General features: G+C 37.8%; 2 protein-coding genes across 8 annotated transcripts in view; both read left to right on the forward strand.

Moving 5' to 3' along the window:
• MTARC2 (mitochondrial amidoxime reducing component 2) overlaps positions 1-21,467 on the forward strand; it is a 110,710-nt gene that overhangs the window by 43,768 nt on the left and 45,475 nt on the right. The gene's annotated exons all lie outside the window — the stretch shown is intronic.
• MARK1 (microtubule affinity regulating kinase 1) overlaps positions 1-21,467 on the forward strand; it is a 213,509-nt gene that overhangs the window by 12,987 nt on the left and 179,055 nt on the right. For 5 of the 7 annotated variants that reach the window (XM_079299257.1, XM_079299253.1, XM_079299255.1 and 2 more), the window contains exons 2-7: positions 9,481-9,684; positions 10,245-10,298; positions 16,488-16,536; positions 17,661-17,726; positions 18,683-18,753; positions 19,787-19,843. In XM_079299257.1, the coding sequence (XP_079155383.1) occupies positions 9,481-9,684; positions 10,245-10,298; positions 16,488-16,536; positions 17,661-17,726; positions 18,683-18,753; positions 19,787-19,843 (501 nt within the window). Of the gene's footprint in view, positions 1-9,480; positions 9,685-10,244; positions 10,299-16,487; positions 16,537-16,956; positions 17,089-17,660; positions 17,727-18,682; positions 18,754-19,786; positions 19,844-21,467 lie in introns of those variants that run through there. The other 2 variants (XR_013773498.1, XM_079299258.1) reach the window with 2 other exon arrangements.

Raw genomic sequence — 21,467 nt, forward strand, 5'->3', positions numbered from 1 at the left:
GAATATTTGCTAAGTTGAAATGTGGTATAGCATTATCCAGATAAAGATAAATAATTACTACCGCCCGACTGAGGACATTTTATTTGATCTGTTAATTAACACTTCTGTGAAAAACTAGGTAGAGAGCACTCAGCAGAAACTCTTCATTTTCCTCTTTGAGTTCACCCTGTCCCAGCCAGTTGACTTGGATACATTGTCATAATCATGCTCTGCTGTAAAGCATAGTTGGTCTTCTGAAAGCATAAAATAAGTTTAGTGGTGTCCTTATAACTAACTTTATCTGCCTCTCCCACCATCAGGTCATGCTCTGCTAGCCTGTTCTCAGGAGACAAAACTCTTGTAACTGAATGCTGCTTGAGTGCAGACTTATTGGAAATGTCCATGCCAGCTAAAGTGCTTACTCCTCTTAGGAAGGTGTTCTGGTTTTCCTGTGTGAAAGTGTTATTCCTCAGAGTCAACCTTATGTTTATGAATGAACCTTACGCTTATGAAAAAAAAAAAAAATAGCCTGCAGAATGCTAGGTCTGATAAGATTCTGGCTTAAATATGAAAACCACATGTCCTGGACAGATGAGGTCCATTAAGGCCCTTTGCAGCTCAGTCTATGGGGCAAGGCTTGTTACTGATGCCAGAAGGCCTTGGCTGCAGAGCAGTGGACCAGCACATATTATCAAGCATTGAATGTGGAGAAACTAAACTGGTGTGCTGTAGTGCAAGAGCCATGGAAAAGCTCTTCAGGTCAGAAAGGATTCCCTGCCCTCCCTTGAAGGTCCTGTGGAAGGGCTTGAGGTAGGCCTTGTTAATCTGCTGTAGATTCAGGCTTTCTATTCCCCTCTTCTGTCCAGGCAACAAGTTACTTTTGAGAATTACTTCTAGTTGCATTTATTTATTATGTACTGTATTGTACAAAGAGAATTTTTAAGGTGAGTCTCCATACTCTTCAGATTAGACTTCCAAGATCCCTAAAAGGAAAACATCAAAAAAATATGGGAAAATCATGCTGGACATGGCATTTGAAACAGAGCCTGTTGTAATCCTCAAACATTGCAGAGTCCTGCATTGCCCAAGACAATTTCTTTTCTAGGACATGTGTATTTCAATTAGTATGTACTGCTATCAGGTTGGATATTTTAATTGGTCGTCTCATCACTTCTTAGAAGCTGGCTTTAATTCAAAAAGTTAGTAAGACCTTGAGGTAAAATAGTCTTTAGAATGAGATGGTAATCTGTCTTGATGAATTTGTCATTGGATCCACTGGATGAATCTAGTAATGGGGATATAAAGACTTTAGAAATACTGTCCAGCTTGCAGGAGGAGGAGCTTTCTCTTTTGTGTAGCAAAGGTTTGAAGTGCTTTGCTCACTCATGTCATCCCTAAAGGGGAGCTTCTTAAGCTCACTTTGTGTGCTCTTCTGAGGTTAAATAACACAAGTAAGCAAGCCTGTTAACTAGGATTGTTTTTGTTGGTTTGGGGCTTTTTATGTTTTGGGGGATTTTTCTTGTGTTGGTTTTGGTTCTTTTCTGAGTCCTTGTGTGTTTTTACCTTGTTGTGGAATAGGAAAAGTATCTCCTAGCTAAAGTTTCGCTACTGGTGTCAATTTGCCTTTGGATTATCAAGAAAAGTAGTGGGATCAGTTTTCTTTTCCATGTTGTTCCCATCCTGATAGTGCAGTTCCACAAGAGTTTAACATAGAGCTGATGTGATCCTGTCTTTCCAGTGCTGGGTGTTGCCTTTTGTCCTTGTGCCTGTGCTGCTACTGGGGAGATGTCAGGGGGTGGATGTGCTCAGGGAGCTGAAGGTGACTCTGGCAGCAGAGTTGTAAGTGTCTGTCTGGCTTGGCTGTCTGTGCTGTCTGTCTGTCCTGCTGCCCCAGCAGTAGTGGGGTTGTAGGTGTATGTGTGGGCGTGGGAGCAGTGTTGGATCAGCTTCAGCAGTCATCGTGCCACACAGGGACTCATCCAGAGTTGTCGTAGGTGTGCAGTGGATAAGGAAAAAACGCCCATTTCATAAACTTTGAGAGGAAGAATGAGTTGCAATTCAGAGCCTGGTCCCAATAAGCTGCTGCATCCTTTCCTTCTGTAGGAAAACCTCAGCTGGCCCTCATCCTCAGAAGAGTGGTCGTTTGATCCCGAGTGTTAGACATGCTTCACACTCTAATCTGGCCGCTCTTTTGTGAGTAAACCTTGCCTCCTGCTGCTGTTTTCTTGTCTGGAGGCAAGCCTCAGGTTTCAGAATTGCAGTCTCTAGACTGTAGAAGCAGCCCTTTCCCCTCAGTTTTGAAGTTTGATACTAAAACATTTTCTACTTCTTAAGCCCTGCAAATGCTTGAGAAGCTCCATGTGCTTGACATGATCCTGAACTGTAAGTTGTTTCATGTCTCCCTTCTGCCTTTCATCAGGCCGATTAAGAAATGACCTGGCTGCCTCATTTATAAGTGCAATAAAAACTCCTGCCAGTTTCCTTTGCCAGAAGTTTTGTTTTCTGGGTGTGTTCCTGTTCTTGTTGGGTTGGTTCAATTAACAACCAGCATTTGCGTTTAGTTTTCTTTTTGTTTCACAGGGGATTTTTGAGCAAACTGTGGTCGCTGTGGCATTCAGAATCAGTAGTGCCCTACAGCTGCCTGTGCCTCCCAAGTGCTGGCAGGATGTCCTGGGAGAGATGGGAATGCTCACTGGGAGCTCTGTGCTGGCAGGTTTGAAGATCTCATGAAAAAAGGCAAAAAACACTGGTGAGGTTAAACTGTTCACCTCCTGAGGAAAGAGCAATGACTGGCAAGGAATGTTGGAAGAGCTCTTGTCTATGAAGGGCTGTGTTTAGATGTATACAGGAGGCTACAGGAATAGTCTGGTTCCTTCCTTTACTCTCCATAAGTGCTTTCCTTCAAAAAAGTATTTTGTGTTAGGTTTCATGGATAAGGGACATTTGACATTTTTATTTTGACAAAATAGGAAATGTTTTACCCTTTAGCTTAATAGGGCTGATGGTAGTTTCTAGTACTGTACTAAATGACAAAAATGAGTAAACAAGAGGATTTTACAAAAACTTTGCTGGTTTTCCCCCTCATGTTGTTTCCACCTGTGGTTTACTGCAGCAGCTTTTAGTGGCTTGTCTCAGTTTTCATGGGACTACAGGGAGGGTTCAGTTTTGTCCTAGCAATTAATGGAGATGATATGGGCTGACTGTCCTGAATTAGCCTTGGAAGATCTTGTTTGTGTGTTTGGGATGAGTCAGGAAGGAAAGTGCCAGGTTGAAATAACTCTGCCAATTGTGAGTGAAATAGAACAAAAGCAGGAAGGTCCTGTTCTGCTGCACCTGCACGCCTGGCCAGGCTGAGGGCTCCAGGCCCAGGGAGAGGAGGAAACGTGTTAGCTGAGTTCAGGTTACAAGACCTGATTTCATGCTTTGGTGATAGTTGTTTTTCTGAAATGCTTTCTGTCATCTTGGGGGTAGACCAGCACATTTTTAGGAGTTTTTTTCCATCAAATAAAAAGGGTCTGTAATTCCATGTGATAATAAACTCCACCCTTCCATATGACATTACTGCAGTGTTTTTAAAAAAGGGAATGAACATGCTCTGTCATGCACAGGATTAATACAGGTTGGTGTAACCATATGAAAATTAGAATTATTCTAAAGATCCTTTAGTATGAATTTCTGAAACTCTTACTAGCTGTGTCTAGTTCTGAATTGGTAGATCATGGGATGTTTTCTTTCCTACATTGCTTCAAGTATGGAGCTGTAAACATTGCATCCTGTGTAGCTTGAGATGAGAAAAACAATTCTTTCTCGAAGTTGGCAAACTTATTTCTGTGTGTCTCACATAGATCTGCATATGTTTAGCACTTGAACAACAAAACCCCAAACAAAACAAACCAGCAAAATTCTGATGGGGCTTAGATCCAATAGTAAAGAGCACAGATTAAGATTTACTCAGTGCTCAGCATAAGTTTACCTGTCACTTGTGTACAAGTCTGCATTTAGAGAGGGAGCACTATTTGTCTGGCATTGGGGGATTTTATTTCACCTTGTAGTAGAAATGCTTTCCTGTTACCATTTAAGTTGTCTTCGTGAGATATATATTACAACTGGGAAGAAAAGGGAAGAGATGCAAAAATAAACTGAAGAATTTACTTTGTTTGTATCTCTCTTGGTGTTGTGTAGTTTGGAGTTTTTAAAGAAGTTTTATAGAATGCTTTTGAGAGTTGCAGCATCAGTTAATTAAATGCTTGTGTATGCTTGACTCAGGCTAGCTTTATTCAAATTGTTGTAATTTACAGCTGATAGATTCAAGCTATTCTAAAAGATCATGTCTAGCATTTTACATATTATGTGAGTAATCTAAAGAGAAGGATGAACATACACATGTTCAATTATTGTTTTGATGCTTCTAGCAAGTGTATAAAGTCACAGGAGATGGGTACATTCTACATTTTGTCACAGCTTTGTCTGATTCTTTGCCTTGTCAGCCATGCCCTGATCTTGGTATTTGATTTAAAAACTGTAACTACTTCTTCCTCACTCCATGGTTGTTGCTTTGGTTTTTGTGAGCTTAGTCCTGTGTATTATCCCCTCTTTCAGTGGGGAAGGGTGGTTGCTTTGCATTTTGGTGTTTTTTTGAATAGCAGTTTTTATTCACATTCACAATCTAGTATGCATTTAATTGCTGTTAAGAAATTATGAAAAAAAAATCATGTGTACATGCATTCAGTCTTTTAAATTGTTCCCTCCAAACCATTTCTTTGTATGTCTGAGAAGGAAAATTAGGTAGTGCTCTATTAGAGCAGAGGTGCTTGTTATATGATGTGATAGATATGTGTGGTGTGAGTGAGGTGTGGTTTTGTGAAGATGGGAGGCTTAGCTGAAAGAGGAGGGAATCCCTTTCTTCTGCCCCTAACTGGGGGATCAGGTTACTATAATTGTGTGCAGCTTGCATCTTCCCTGTACCACCTGGATGCTCTTGACATGTGATGCAGCACAAGGCCATCTGAACATCTCTGGTGGTTTCTACTTAGAGGTTTACCAAGAGCTTTCAAAAAATCTGACTCTTTCAGTTTAGTTTGATTGTTGCTTCAGCAAAAATCTTGCTTGAGGTGGCTTGCTAGAAGCTCCTAGGTCCTAAGGAATAGTGACTGATAGCAGCTGGATGTCCATGACAGTATTTCCTATCTCTGTCCCCTTTGCTTTCCCAGCCTCGTGTTTTAAGAAACATGTAATTTTGTGTTTATTTCTAGAGGCTTTATTTTATACTGATGCAAACTGAGTATATCAGGAGTCATGTTTATGGTGTACTAGTAAAGGAATGTTTCCCACTACGTTATACATGTGTTAAGAGCAAAGCTGTTACAGATTAGAACTATTTAGAAGACAGTCTTTTCAACCCTTCAGATTCCCTTTGTCTGGGTTAAGTCTTTTGAAAAATATTTGCATATTTGCAAAATATGACAGCTGTTACAAATGTTCATGTATATGGCACATGCTTGGAAATGGTAGGAGTTATGAATGTAAAAACTGGCTGCAAGATACTTATGTCCAGGATAGTTCAGAAAATACTGAGAGAGAAAAGCCTTTTCTAGAACTGCATGTGCAGACTTTGCTTCTATGGGCTGACTCTACCAAGGAATTTGCCTTGTGATAAATCAAGATGGGGAAAATTCAGGACTGAGAGGTTTATTTAATCAAGTGTGGTGTGTTTGTAGGCAGATTGATGTGTGGAAATTACCCTCTTACTGTGAAGGACCGTAGAGGCCTTCAGTGTTGTTTGGTTGAGAAAGGCCATGTAGATTGGTGACTGGATGGGTTTGGGGGAATTTTTAAGAGCAAGCTGTAGCAGCAGTTAATATAGGTGATGTTGTAAGTTTGATTACAGTGCATAATCCCTGAGAGTAGCACTCCAGTGGCTAGTAAGTGTCTAAAGGATGCTGAATATGTAGTGAAACCCACACATTGTACCTTCTTGTTTGGGTTAGTTTTTCTGCACTTTCTTAAAGATGATGTGTCTGGCCATCAGGTCATCTTGCTTTGGCAAAATTACCTTGGGTAAACAAAGAAAATGATAGCTTTGAGAAGCAATGGGTCAGGTTAACTCTTGTGGTCTTACTGCCCTTGGCTTTCTGTAACAGCCCTGCTGGAACATGTCAGAAACAGACCTAGTATGGATCAATGAGTGTTAATTGAGCTCTTTTCTGTTGCAATTTAAAATTGAATGCTAGAAATTCTTTTTTGAGGTTCCTGAAAAGGTGGATTTTGTTTTGCACAAGTTACTTTCTTATCTTAAAATACTTGACTAATGTTCAAAATACCTAAATGCTCTAATAAACTGCTTCAGCTCAAACTTGTCACTGCTTCACCCTATTTTTGTTTAAAATTGCATTTTATTTTAAGAAACGTTAATTTTATGTGTTTATTTCTAGAGACTTCATTTTACACTGACATAAATTGAATATATTGTTTCCCACTACATTGCATATATATTTATATGTGTGTGTGTGTGTATATATACATATATGAAATCAGATTATCTAGTTAAATAACAGAATCTATAATTAAAATCCTGTTTGGAAATGCAGCTTATTGGCTGGAATTATTTTTAGATGACAGTGAATTTCAAGGAGAGTGTTGGTTTTTACAGCTCCCTTGTTTCCAGCCCCCTGAAAAATTTGTCAGAATTTAGAGATTGTTCTACTGAAATGGCATTTTAAATAGCCACGTAGTAGCTGATGAGCTGATGCATAATGAATGAATATATTGTAATGGACCAGAAGGATCTGAAAACTATGTAGTCTGGCCTTCTAGACAGTGTAGATGTTGCATACTTCTGTGAAATTCAGCTTTAGTATTCTTTGGAAATAATCTTAGAGATACAGTTGTTTGACCTTATTTTTTTTTTCAATTTCTTAATCTTTTGTTTCAATTTCACTGAATGTTGATTTCTAGGACTTGATAAGTTTCTACTTTAAATTCCTCTTTACCTTCCAACAATAGCAAGCTGCTTGTGTGCAGAAAAGAGGCCCATTGCATGAATAATTTGAATTTCATTCAGTGCTGTTCAAATTCAGAAATTGTCTGTATTTATTTATGTGTAGCTCACAAACTAGGAAATTTGACCTTCTTTATGCATGATTTCTGTCATCCTTGGGCATAGCTGGAGAGAGTGGTTGGTTGACTCTGAAGAGAATCTGTTTGAGAAGGAATAATTAGGAACCATCCAGAGTGGCTTAGTTTTGCTGTCACAAAAAGACTAAAACCCAAAATCATCATGACCATGAAGCTTGTTACTTTTTTTTCCTCTTCAGGTTTGGTACTGTTATGTTGTAATTTAGATTAAGTAATGCTTTCCCTGTTCAGTCTTCATTAAAATGATCTATCCTATGAAGGCATCTTCCTCTTTGCCCATGGCATTGGTTGATCTATCCAACTGTTTCTCAGAGATCCCTTCAGGTATCTGCTGGGAGCAGGCTAATCCTGTGAAGCATATGAAATTGGCAACTGATTTTAGGATTGTTGATGCTTCTGGTGGGCATTGTATTTCCTGTAATGAAGATCTAATTCAGTGAGTAAAGAGGCTCAAAGACTTCTAAAACTTGTTTGTGTAGCATAGTGCTGTAGCCCTGGCAGGGGTTCTAAGTACAGCTGAAGTATTCATTGTTAGCATCATACAGATACTGATTTTGCAGGGTGTGTTTTTAGGGAAGACTTCGCTTTGGGCTGTGATTTATCACATGTAGGACTGGTGTCCAGTGCTGAAGGAATGTTTCAAAGCCTTTTTTGCCTGGAGTTGCTCTTCTGATCTACTCTTTCAAAGTCCACAGAAAAGATTTTAATGATGTGCTTCTAAAGAATAAATACTATTACTAGCATGTTATTTCACAGCTGAATAAATTTGTCTGATATACAGAATCTAAACATACCTGGCTTGCTTGGTTCTCCAGTAATTTGGAAAACAGTTTAGCAGTGGGAGTACAGTAGTATTTTGTAGAAGGACTCATGCAATGATAAAACAAACAAAATTATATTTAGGGCTGTTCTCTTGGCTATAGTGAATAATTAATAATACTGGAGGTGATGTAAGCAGGGTTGTGCTACATTTGGGAAGAACATTCTGGTTGTGGTATACTGGTTGTTTTTTCTGGTTGTGTTGCAGCTGTTTGCTACTTTACCCAGTTCCACTACTGCTTATGTCCTGAAATAATCTTGCCTGGTTCAGTGGGACTGCCTGTAAGCATGAGTGTTCACAGAAGGGGATTGACTTCAGTCTCTGCAAATGCACTCTGAAGCTGAAAGTACTACTTTAAATTCTGGTTGTATGTGAAAACAATTCCATCAAGAATGATGGATGAGATCAGCACAGCCCAGCATTAGGTTGGGTATTGGGAGAAGCAGTAAAACTTCAGCTGCCCTCAGACTCTGCTTTCAGCTTAAGGTCAAGGATCTAGGACCAGGCTCATTAGTGCTCTGTACAAAGATAACCCTTTTTCATTGAGGCAATCAGTAATGGGAAAATATTCAGGTGTCTGTTGGTGCTTTATGCTCAGCTGGGAGTAAACATGCTTTTCTGCTACAAATCTAAAACCTGCTCTGGGAAGACACTTTCTACCTCCAGTACTTGCCAGCCTTCAAAGTCTGTAACTTAAAAGATTAGAAGCTAAATTTTACCTGTTAAACATTTGTACCCATCTGCCACTCTTAGAAAGTATTTGAAATACTGAAACACTTAGCACTCCTTTGACATTTTTCTTTACTTTGGTTTCTCCTTGGAGCAGTTCCAAGCCCCATCTGTAACTTGCCCCTTATATACTTGGAAGTTAGAGTGCAGAAGCACTGCAGATTTCAGTGACTAACATTTAATGTGGGATGATGTGTTGGCATGCATTAAAAATAACTTCCTTTTAGTTCTTCAGACTTTTGAGATTTAAAATATTTTATGCAATCTCATGGAGTTTTAAAGAATAGTTGTTTTAAAATAAAGATGTAGATAGTTTGCTACTTGAATAAGAACTTTAAAAGATGCAGACATATTTGAGAAACAAAGCTTACTCAAAAAAAAGGTAATGTCATTTGACTGAAGAAAGTTAACAAAAAATAGAGTGAAGCCTTGTTTCCAAATATGTCAAGGTATATTTTATGCAGTGTATTTTTAAAATACTAACTTTGACTATGATTAGACAAATTTATCTGCAACATAGTGCCATACTGTATGTTTTGGCATGTTTAAAAAAGTCTGTAATGGTTTGTAGATTACTACCTAGGTATCTAGTTTTGCTTTTGGAGCTGGTAAAATCTTTCTGCAGATGTTTTCATGAGACGTGTATCAAACTCTGCTCAAAGGCAGCATTTTCTCCTTAGGCTGCCATCCAGGGTTATGATTTATATTGTGAAAGTTAAATAAATCACTCCCCTTTACATCTTTTTATGCTTGTGGTCTATTCTGTTGCAGTTGTCTAAAATCCAAGTAGCTCAATTCTCAATTATTTTGTCTTGCAGCACACCTCTGTGGATGGATACACTGAACCACACATCCAGCCCATCAAATCAAGTAGCAGACAAAACATCCCCCGATGCAGGAACTCCATCACATCCACAAATGAAGAGCATCCTCACATTGGAAATTATCGCTTACTGAAAACAATAGGAAAGGGAAATTTTGCCAAAGTGAAGCTGGCAAGGCATGTGCTTACTGGAAGAGAGGTAAGCCTTGGAAAAGAAAAAAAACTGACAGTCTGATTTGTTTTCTTTGGTTATCTTTGTAATAAGTATTTCTCCTAGAGGCTGTTTCAGGATACCCACCATGCCTGAGCTTCCACCTTGCCATCCACCTTGCCCCCTTTTCAAAATGTAGTTTCTTGGTGAAAGGATCAAAATGTTGTGCATCAAATGGTATTTTGGGGCTGGGAAGGTGTCTGTTCATCCCCAAGCATTTCTAAAACTGAAGAGAAATGTATTGATAGGTGGATTTCATTGATATTAGTGACCTATTAATAGATAAATCTTGTGTTCGGAGGGCCTAGACAAGATAACATTCAGTCCAAGCACAGACAGGAGTATAAAACTGATTCCTTGGTGGCAAAGTTCCAAGCTCTTGCTGGTAAATCTTTATAGCTTAGAGAATTGTGCTTGATGAAATGTATAGAAGTAGACACATATGCCTGTTTTAGAGGTGCATTTATGCTCTTCTCACAGAGCTGCAATATATTTTTGTTCAAACCTTCTTCTGAGTTTAGTAATTCACAGTTGTTTTTTTTCCCAAGGTTGCTGTGAAAATAATAGATAAAACCCAGCTAAATCCTACTAGCCTGCAAAAGGTAAGAATAAACCATAATATCTGAAATTCTGTAAACAGTTGAACCGTGATCCTTTATTTACTTGACAAAAATACTTGACCCCCTTATCTTGCTAAACAGCATTTTTGTATGTGACCTTGGGAGAGTGTGGTCTCCCTGCTATACCGTGCACATACATTTGTCTTAGGGCAGTGACTCCATGTGGTTCCTATCTTAGCTTTGTTGTTTTGCTCTTCCTTCCTCCTCTAGCTTTCCTCTTTGCCAACAGTAACATTTCTTTCCAATTAGGTATACAAACAGTCTACATGCTATAAACCAAGATATAACTCTGTAAAGGATGGTATTTTTCTTGGATTTTTTTCTTTAATGTAGTAATTGGGTTTTTTTTTTGGTAGACTTAGAGTACCAACTTCTCTTGCTTTAATGGTTTTTTCTGTATTTGTCTTTATACTCTTTCAACTTTCATAAAATATTTGCTGAGCTATGGGAACCTGTGGCAATTACTTTTGGTGCACAGAATTGACAAAATGAGTGCATATAATCAAAACAGTGTTGTTTGTGCCTGTAGGTAGAAATTAAGAAGTCTTTCATGATCATTGTGATAAGGGTTTTATCAAGACCCTGGGGACTTTTGTTTGGTTTGGATTTTGTCTATTTAACTCTGAGTATGTTTTGTGGTGGCTGAAGCACGGAATTGTATTGCCCTACTGGAGGATGCCAATTTAAAAATTTGGGGTATTTTTTGTTTACAAATACTAGACTGCTGCTTCTGTTGATGTAGAAATGAGAGAAAGAGACCAGGGCTTATTCTGTTCTTTCATTTCTGGCTGCTGTTACAATTTATTTTATTGTGTAGCTTTGGTTATGGGGACATTTGGTTTGGTTATTGCTTTAATTTCCTTTTTTCTTTTACTTCTTTTTTACTTTATTTGCTTTAATGTCCCCTATGTAGTACTTGAATGGACTTTTTTTAATTCAACCTGCTGTGCAGCGCATGTAGAAGCTTTGCTGTTAAGTCCTATATCCTATATTAAGCAAATCTCCTTGCTAATATTTGAGCTAGAGAAGGGGACCCACAGAGGCAGTGTGTGATGGAGCATATTGTGGAAATGCTGTGCTGCTCATATAGGTTATTTCCTACCTAGCTTGGTGTTCACACTTGGAAGAGCTGGGTTTGTCTCATTATTGAGCTATGAGAAGCTAAAAAAATGTTAAAACTTACTGGAAAACTAAGCAAGAAAAACTCAGCTTTGGGACAATAGTTTTCATGTTAAGTTGTATTTCATACAAAAATACTCGATAATAATTCCCTAAACCATTTCATAAATAAGTTTCATGGCATACAAAAGATGCTGTCACACTGCACAACTAGTACATAAAATACTCATGCAGTAGGACATTGCTGCTGTTATTTGGGTTTGAGTGGGAAGCTGGCAACAAGAGAAGCAGTGTTGGGGACTGTTAGAAGCAGCTGATAGTAGAACTAAGGCTGGACATTTGAATTTAGAGATTTAACTGCAATTTCATTCTTCAGTAACTTCTAAATCTATTGATCCCATGCATCTTCTGCTTACACTAAGAAATGGAGTAATTTGTTGGTATCGTGTTTTCATTTGTAAAATACTGATTATGGTTTTTAGAAAAAATAATCTTTGTTTTGAAGTTTTGTAAGTCTTCAGCTGTGACCGAGTGAATGAATATTGATTGCCTGAAAACTTAAGTAAACATAAGCACAATTTTTTGCACAGTCACTGAAGCAACTGTAAATGCAAAGCAAATAATGGTGAGAGGGTGGTTCATTAGCGTGCTTAAGATAATTTCTGTTAGTATTTTAATAACTCATTTGTGAATTGTTAGTACAATAACAAAAATTTTTGTTCTGTTTCATGAAATCAGTCACTCTTTTTCTTTTTGCACTGAACTATTACATTTAGTTTGTGATTTCTCCTTGTACTATTTAGTATCACTCTAATGTGAAGTTTTATAATTTCATCATCAGGTTAATACTTTACAAAAGGCTGTTAAGTGTTTGGGTTTTATTCTTTGGGTGGCAATGCTGGGAATGGGAAGCAGTGATAGTTGTATTGGATTGGTTGGAACAAGCACTTATCTAATGAAGGTTTAAAGAGGACACTGGAATCCATTACTGGGACAAAAATACCACTCCTGTGTCGGAACCTCTCTAAATTCTCATGGCTCAGAGGTCTGTCTCTAGAACTTCACAGCTGAAATTGTATGCACTTCAGCAAAACTTTTAGACTTTCAATCACTGCTGATTATTATTAATCAAACAAGACAAACATCTGGTTATCTTGGGGTCATTCACAAAACCATCCCCTTTCTGTTCACCAAAGTGTGAAGGATACTGAGTGCCAGCCAGTTTTGCTACAGTACTTGCTACTGACCTAATTAAGTGAAATGAGTCATCATGGCTTCACATGCACCATTCTGTTTTGTAAACAGAAATATTTGAGCACATACTTCACTTGCTGGAAGTGTTATACAAGCTGGGTCTGTAGTTAGTCATGGGTATAAAAGTAAAGAGTGTTTCTTTTCTTCCTAGCTGCTCGCCAGTGGTTTTTGTGCCCTGTTGTATGCACAGGGTACTTCAGACAGAGTTATTTTAGCTGTGTCCTGGCCTAACATTTGATGGCTTAAATAAACTGACCTTGTGAATTTTTAATTTTGCTTTCTTGTCCATGCCATGTGATAGCCTTACCTTACATTATATATCTCAGTCCAGGACCTCTACCCCTTTAAACAGAAAACCAATGTTGAGTTAAGGGTCCTGCCTTTCTATTTTGTTTTCAGTTGGTTGGGTGTATGGTTACCACTGTAGTCAGTGAGCATCTGTTTAGAACAGAGCTGGCATTATTGTTGACTTGCAGTCTTGATAGTGACATACTGTACTGACTTAGCTTTTCCCACTGTCACTATTGTAATTTGTTCCCAAATGTAAGTATTTGGCTTTTGTCATAACACAAATTTGTGTCAAAATAACTGGTCTATTTTTTGCATATCTGCTACATTGAAAATCATCTTCTATTGAGTTCATCAGGGATGTTTCTGAAACAGCATTCTGTTGCTCTTCTGCAAACTGCTAGTGGAGCAGAAGGTGCTTTTTTTTCATTAATAGATTTAATTAGGAAATGGTATTTCAGATATGCCCCTTTTGCAGGTCAGCAAGCTTTTTATTCTTTAAACATGTTTGGAGAACACAACAGAAGTGAAGTAGTGTGGAAGATCTGGAACAATTTCAGTATGTTACCTGTTGAAAGCAGTGCTTCTTTGCCACATCCCTTCTCAGTAACAGTTTAGAAAGCAGAGTAGCTTTCAAGAACATTTTTTGAAGCAAGACAAAGCCTTGGTTAATTGGATATTTTCAGTTTGATTATAGTAACTTAAAATAGTAAATCTTAAATAGGTGTCAACCTGACAGCAAGTAGAAATGTTATTAGTGGTGTGGCAGATCTTTGCTTTCTGCAATTTGTGCCTTGGAAAATTAAGCTGGAAGCACAGGAAACAAATATTTAAGTCTTCTTGCTTTTTCCTAACTACAAATTTTAGGAATAAAATGCTGGCTGTCTCTTTCCGTAAGTGAAGTTTTTGAGGCTATACCACCTTTCCAATAAGGAGATGCTTGTTCAAGAGCTTTTTTTGAATGGTAACACTTTCTAAAAATGAGGAGTGCTCTTGTAAATATATGGTGGGGTGAGGAGAGGTCAGCACTTACACCTCCTAAGAGAAAGGACACTGCTGCTCAGGAAAATACAGGTGTGTGTGAATTCTGAAAATAATATTTTTTGTCAGTCAAATAGATCGTAATCCTGCAGCAGGTTGCCTTCTTATCAGAGAAGAACAAATATTGCTGTTCTGTCCAGATTTTTATAAATTTAACAGACTTGGCTTTGTAGGAAATAACTGATCTTTTTGCTTAAATACTTCTATATGCAAAGAGGTGTATCCTAAATGTTATTGAGGGGTGTAGTGGCTACTTTTTATGGTGTTTATATTTGTAAATACATGGTTATTGACATTATAGGTGTTAATGACCAGTGTGCTTTTGCATGGGGAAAGCATGGGGAAGGAGAATTTTCTTGAAGTAGTGCTTCATGGAATGCAGAGTTTCAGTGTAAAATAATGTCCTCAAATACTGTTAAAGCTTTTATTCGGAAATACTTGTGGAACAAAATTTCTTGTCACTGTAAAATCAAATTGAATCTTAAACCAATCAGTAAACTTCTAAATCTTGTGAGAATATTGAGTAGAGTAATGCACATTTTGTTGTTGGTTTTTTTTTTCATCCCATGTAGTTTACATTAAATACAAAAATGTGAGGGTTGAAATTGTGTACTATAGAAGTGTCATGTTTTAATCCTGCATGTGAAGGTATGAAGATTCACTGCTGTGAATAGCTCTTACACTAGTATTAATAGTCTTAAGTTATGAAATCTTTCCAATCTTTTGGGATGAACTGATTTTCCATGTACCTGCTTAGAAGCTCTTCTGATGCTCTACCATCCATTGGATTAGATTTGTTAGCTTCTGATTTGTTTATATTGATTTAGTTGAGAAATTTATTCTTGTGAAACAAATTCCAATACTTAGAAAAACAACAAATTCACAAAGAATGTCCTGGTGTGATTTTTTCCTTAGCAATGACTGATTTTATGAGGAAAAGATATTTGCTGAAGTTAATTCTAGTGCATAATGTTACATACCCTTGTTTTGTGTTTTAGATGTAAGCAAACTGCATCTGTTCATATTTGCTCAGAAAATTGCATTTGTAATTCACTTCCCTCTGAAATTGTTTTAATGGCAGTTATAAGGCAAGTGCATGGTAACTAGTGTGAAATAATTAAATAATACAGGTATAAATCTGTAATATTATTACTTGAGCTGTAGTAATCATACTTTATTGAAAGCTGAGTTTCAATAAGGTGTTACTCTGTAGTCTTAACTTGTAGAATAAATGCGGGATTTTAGAAACATAAAATGCACTGAAGTGCTACTCTTTGGGGAGCTGTCTGGCCTCTGGTTTGCATCAGTTTACCCTTTTGCAAGGGTTGCATCTGAACAACTGGGACTAATTTTGAAAATGGAGAGTGGGATGTCTCTGAGACATCAGAGAAACAAAACAGCAACAACACGTGTTGAGCCCATTTGCTGTCTGAGGAGGATTGTACTGTTAAGATGTTTCCAAAATGTCTTAAGCATTACACTGAAGAGTGAGCATTTCTTAATTTATTTCAGCATCCTGCATTAGCTCAATAAGGGACCAAAGAGTGTGCAGCACAGTAAACAGGGGCTGTGCTGTTCAATTAAACAGTGCAAGTCTATCAATATTGCCAACCTGAAGTACACAGCACCAAACTACTTAGGCATTTTTGATTTCTTTCATTTGCCTTCTTTCCTTTGAGCCCCTAGGTTAGTCTTGATGCACCTTTAATTAATAAAGCCATAAATGTTAGAAATTTAAGAGCAATAACCTCTTGTTTCTGTTTTTTAAAAAATAGATCTGTGTGAAGTATATGTACTAAGGGCTTTATGTTTGTGCAGTTGTTTATAATTGTGATGATTCAGTGTTATACAGCAGACTTTCAGGAATGATAAATCTTCAGGACTTGCAGAGGGAGAGAGGGGTCATCCCTGCTGCTTGTGACCAATGTAAAAAAAATTTGTTAGTTGTAGGAAAAGCAATGTTGCCTGCTTCACCTCTGTGGAGCAGCAGGACTTTGAGGATGTCAGCATTCCTGGTATCTGATTGCATTTGAACATCTGTGTGTGGCTTTTCTCTAGTGCTTCACCTTGTATTTGCACCTGCAGTTTCAATGTGTTCAGGGTAGTTGCTGACCTTGCCAGTCACTAAAGAAATCAGAGAGAGACACTGAATACCTGTGTGAATAATTTGTGGGGGTTGGTCAGTGTGAAACTGTGGAAAGGGCTGTGCAACTTACTGTGTCTGTTTGCATAAAGCTTAAAAATTAGTCTGGTTTTGGTAGGTAATTATTTGTAGTGGTTATATTTATTTAATGCATATGATGTAGATTATGTTTTCTGGAGTTCACTGCACTGTATTCATCTATATTTTATGCTAATGCTGCTGTCTGTGGCCTTTTCTGTCTTCTTTTTGACATTTAAAATCGCATATCTTGTGTAATTTTCCCCTAATAAACACATTCTAAGGAAATTGTCCTGCTTCCTTGACAGTTGTTTCGAGAAGTACGAATAATGAAGATTCTGAATCATCCCAATATTGGTAGGAGCCCTGCATTTCTGCAGACTTTATTTCTGTTATACTGTTTACATTTTACTCTCTTTGGCTGTATTTGAATGTACTGCTGTTAAACTTTTTTTTGAGCTAATAGGAGAGTAAGCATCCAGTAAATGCTTCATTGTCTCGCCTCCTTTATTGACTCTGCTTGCATCAACAATTTTGCCTAGAGGAGGTAAACTGCTCAGTCCAGGAAAGCCTTACACAGAGTAGATGTGAGCTCTCCAGTCTATCAAGTACCCCAACTCCCCTCTTCTATTGAAATTATTGTCAAGACCCAAAAGCATGAGTTTCGTAGGTGAGAGTAGCAGAACTCCATTAGTTCAGTCTAGGAAAGACTCCTGCTGACTGATATTTCCAGAAAATTAGAATTACCAAGTATGTAATTTTCCCTTTCTGCTTTAGTTCTTTCACCTACCCCACAGCTTCAGGGCCCTACTTTGTGATGACAATTCTTCTGGCTGAGGAGGGCTGGACAGTCTTGTTCCAGAGACAGTTAATGGTCCTGAATCGGCCAGAGGGCTTGTTGCATACAAGGTATGGATGAGGTGTACAAGTTGTTACATGCTAGGCACTCCCTTCTCATCCCTTAAATTGTTTGTTGCTTTTTCAGCATTCATAGCTTCTGCTGCTGTTTCTTGTTCTCTTGGGGGTGGTGGTGAGGGTGTGTTTGTTTTAAATGAATGGTTATATTGCAATCTGAGGAAAGTCAGATTTAACATTTCTGGTATCCACTTGGTTTTTAGTTGGTCAGAATCTTGGATTTCTGACTGTGAGCAGTTTGCTAGCAGAACAGGGGAGGTTTGTATGATCTTAAATTAAGTCTGTGTCGAATTAAACACTAATTTCAGCATGAACTCGTTTGTACAGTGTGCATAAACTTTTGAGAAAATTGTGAATTAATCTGCTTTATTATCAACTGTGATCTAGAAATTAATTTTTGGTCTTTTTCCCCCTCAAAAGAACGCTAACCTAAAGGATATAAAGTTTCTGTATGATTTAGCATTATCACTGGCCACAAATTATACTCATTCCATGAGTATAATTGTTTGTTTGTGCTGTGCTTTTACTCCTGGCTGCAATCTCTCTCTCATTCATTTTTCTTGCAGTAAAATTATTTGAAGTTATTGAGACTGAAAAGACGTTGTATTTGGTAATGGAATATGCCAGTGGGGGTAAGTGGATTCTGAACTGTGTGTTAAGGATAAACTGAAATGCCAGTTACATGCCTAGAAACGCTTTAAGGATTTAATTGGTTATTCCAATCTGGCCTTCAGAGCAGTCCCAGCAGACCTCCCAGGGCAGGATTTCTTGATTCTGTTAAGCACCCTCTTAGGTTTGTGCTCCAGGGTAGTTCCTATTCTGAGGTCCCTGCTGCAGTAACAGGAGATAATCTGGCACAGATTCTGGCAAAAACTCTCCACTTGGTATTTATCCACTATATTTAGGCGAGCACTGGTGCCTCATTTTATCTTGGCAATGTGTGCCAAAGCACTTGAAGAGGCAGATCCGGGGATGGGAATCAGTAACACAGGAAAGGGAACCAGCAGGCTCATAGTGAGAGGGATGGTGAGTGCCTGCTTGAGAAGCTGCTTAGCATCTGAATGGGAAATGTTTGAATGTGGGAAGAGAATCCAGCACAGTGGCAGTGACCAGCTAGGAAAGGCTGCTGTCAGACAGTGCAAAGATGAGGATCTGAAAGGCATTTGAGCAGCTTTATTAGGAAAAGAGCAAGAGGGAATAAACGGAAATAATATAAATAATCTTAAGCGAGGCCACTAGAGATGTGCAAAACAAATCTGGTGCATAAGTTGCCTGATTCCCAATGTGTCTTACACACAATATGAATATTTTTCATGGTTGATTATGTTTGTTTCACAGTGGTTAAGTAAATTTATTTTAACAATTGAAGAAATCCTACTATGGAGGGTTCCATTTTTACTACTTAGCTATTATTTGTCTGAATGCAATCCAATGCAAAAAGTCAAAAGGAATTTTTCTTGGCTGCTTCTATTTCCTCTCCCTTCTAGAAGGGGAACACCATGGGGTGTGTGTTGTTTTCAAGCAAGTTTTGATTGTGTGTGATAGTAAAAAAAAATTAATACTGATATTTTGTCCTTGTCATGATCAGGAGAAGTGTTTGACTACCTAGTTGCACATGGAAGAATGAAAGAGAAGGAGGCTCGTTCAAAATTCAGGCAGGTATGAAATTAATGTGTTCATTCTTTTTTTAATTTCTATTTATGTTGTTTTCATGATAGACATGAGTGTGAGCAAAATTCTTTTACTTAACAAAAAATTGTTTTAATAATGTTTATTAAAGCTGCCGTGGAAAAAAAAAAATCCAGAAGTGAAAAATATCTGCTTCCTACATGCTGTCTAAAAATAGTAAAATTGTTTTACATTTTCTTTTACTCCATGTTCCTAAGAGTCATTTTTTATTGTGACTCACTTGAGGTTTAAATCTTTTTCTGAATATTTTAGAATTTTACAGCTCTTCTATCTAGAGATGTTGATATGATGACAGGTTCTGAATATTTTAGAATTTTGCAGCTGTTCTATCTAGAGATGTTGATATGATGGCAGGTACTGCTGTGTCATGTCACACACATGTTTTGTATGAAGGCTTTTATATTCTTATTACAGACTCTCAAATTCATCCTTTACTTACCTTTGTTTTAGTGATTGTTTTGGAAAAGCTTTAATCAGATAAATATATCAAGTTTGGTGTTTTTTAGAATTAAGTTACATAATTAGCATTTAAAGAAACTGCTCTTAACTTCCTGTTTCAGACTTGGTTTTTGTTGTATACGTGAAAGACATGAAAATGTTGAATGCATTGTTCTACTAGGGATGAATTGCAAAGATATGCAGTTGATATTTTAGAAGATAAAATCTGAGATGATGTATCTGGCTATTGGCTTGAAGGGTGGATTAATTTCCTTTCAGTAGTTATTGCTATTGGATGATTTGCATTTAAAAATATGTTTCTCCATTTATCTTAAGTGGTGTGTATTAAACTTCTTTTTAGTAGGAAAATGAGCTGATTAGGGACTTTCTAGTTTTAGTATTTAAGCTATAATGAAATAAACTTAGATGAGTATTTTTAAGATAAACACTTTTATGTATTCATTTCTTACATTCTTCTGAATCGTATCAGGAAACAAAAATTGCTACATTATATGCAAAATCTTACAGTGAAGTTGAAATAAAATATTTCATCTTGGTGTTTCAGATTGTATCTGCTGTACAGTATTGCCATCAAAAATGCATAGTTCATCGTGATCTTAAGGTATGTCTTTACTTACTTTATTTTTTGCTGCCTATCATACAGACTTAATTTCATTCTATATATTAGTCCTTGCCACTGCCTGTGAATGCCTCAAACATGTGAATGAGGGAACTATCACTTTTATATTTTACTCTCAATTTCCTGAAGCACAAAAGTAATGCAGCTTGCCTTTTGGAAGAGGAGAGAGACAAGAATAGAACATGTGTTACTTTCATTGCAGTTTTGGCTTTTAAGTAAAAGACATGCTCTCCAAAGAATTTTACCTGATGTCATGCTGGTATCTACACAGTGAAGCTGCAAAAGATGAATTGATACCAGCCATCATTACTTAATTAAAATATTTTCAGTTAAAGTATATTGCAGGGATGTATAAAACAGTCTTTCCTTGGTTTTTAATCCTCTTGAGTCTCTGGTTTATATTCTAGTGTTTAATTTGGGCAGGAAAAAATCAATTAAGAATAAACAAATCAGTTTAATTTTTTTTTTTATTTTTATTTTTGATCCTTTTTAGTAATCTATCTGTGTAATCCACCAGACCATATTAAGAGTTCAGCAAATGCAGGTACAACCTAAGCTTTGCCTGACATTGTCTTCATGCCAAGTTTAGGCATCATGGGACTTGGACATCATCCTTGCCCACTTGAAAGCTGTCTTGTGCTGATGCTTTGAACATTTACAAAGAAAACACTGATGCAGGTTCATTCTTACTAGTGTATCTGAATACTTGTGAAAAGAAGAGGTTGAATGATTCCTAAGGGGTTTATTTGCACCAGTATCTTTTGTCTTGTCTTATAATGCACTGCAGCATTCTTTCAACCTCATTCTTACTAATCTGTTCCCTGATACCTGTCAGTATGCCAGCTCCTGCATGTGCACTTGAGGATGGATAATAAATGCATCATTCTCTGCTGAGTTGTCCCTGCCCCAGTAGTGTTATTGTCTGATGGTGGAAGTGCCTGCCCAGCACTCTGAAGTCAGAATGCAAGGAAGGAAAAGGGTTGGATCTCGCTGAAATCTTGATTTAAAAAAATGCCTCCATATCTTGCCTGATGGTTTGCAGCCTATGAATGTTTTCTCAAGTTCCCTGGAGCTTACTGCAGCCACTGCTGCTGTTGAGCTTTGCAGTAGGCTGCACCCAGGGACCTCTTGGCCAGCCAAGGATGAGCCCTTCACTGGTTCTCTGGGTCCCACACTGGGCAGGGAGTAGGGAGCCAGCCACCACCTCATGCTTATCTAGCTCTGACTCCTTCAGCCCAGCTATGTGACTGAATCTTGCAGTATTAACCCCTGCAGTTACTCAATATCCTGCATTTTGCTCTTTCTCCCAGAACCCCTTAAAGCCTCCATCTTTCTTCCATTTCTTAGTTCCATGGCACATGCACAGCTCACAGGCCATGCTTTCAAAATGCTTTTCAGCATTTACAGAGGGAACTACCTGCCACAAGGAGTCTGCTGCTGATCTCCTTCCTTATTTGCAAGACAGCCAGACAGGCTCCAAAATCACTTCTATTTGATTTTTTTCTCTCTGTCTTCTCTTGGCTGGAGTTATGCTAGACTCATTTGAAAAGTTCAGAGTAGTGATTGAGAGCCAGTCAGCCTAGCTGATGAAAAATACATTTTATAA

This window comes from Erithacus rubecula (genome assembly GCF_903797595.1).
Source record: "Erithacus rubecula genome assembly, chromosome: 2".
Lineage (NCBI taxonomy): Eukaryota > Metazoa > Chordata > Aves > Passeriformes > Muscicapidae > Erithacus > Erithacus rubecula.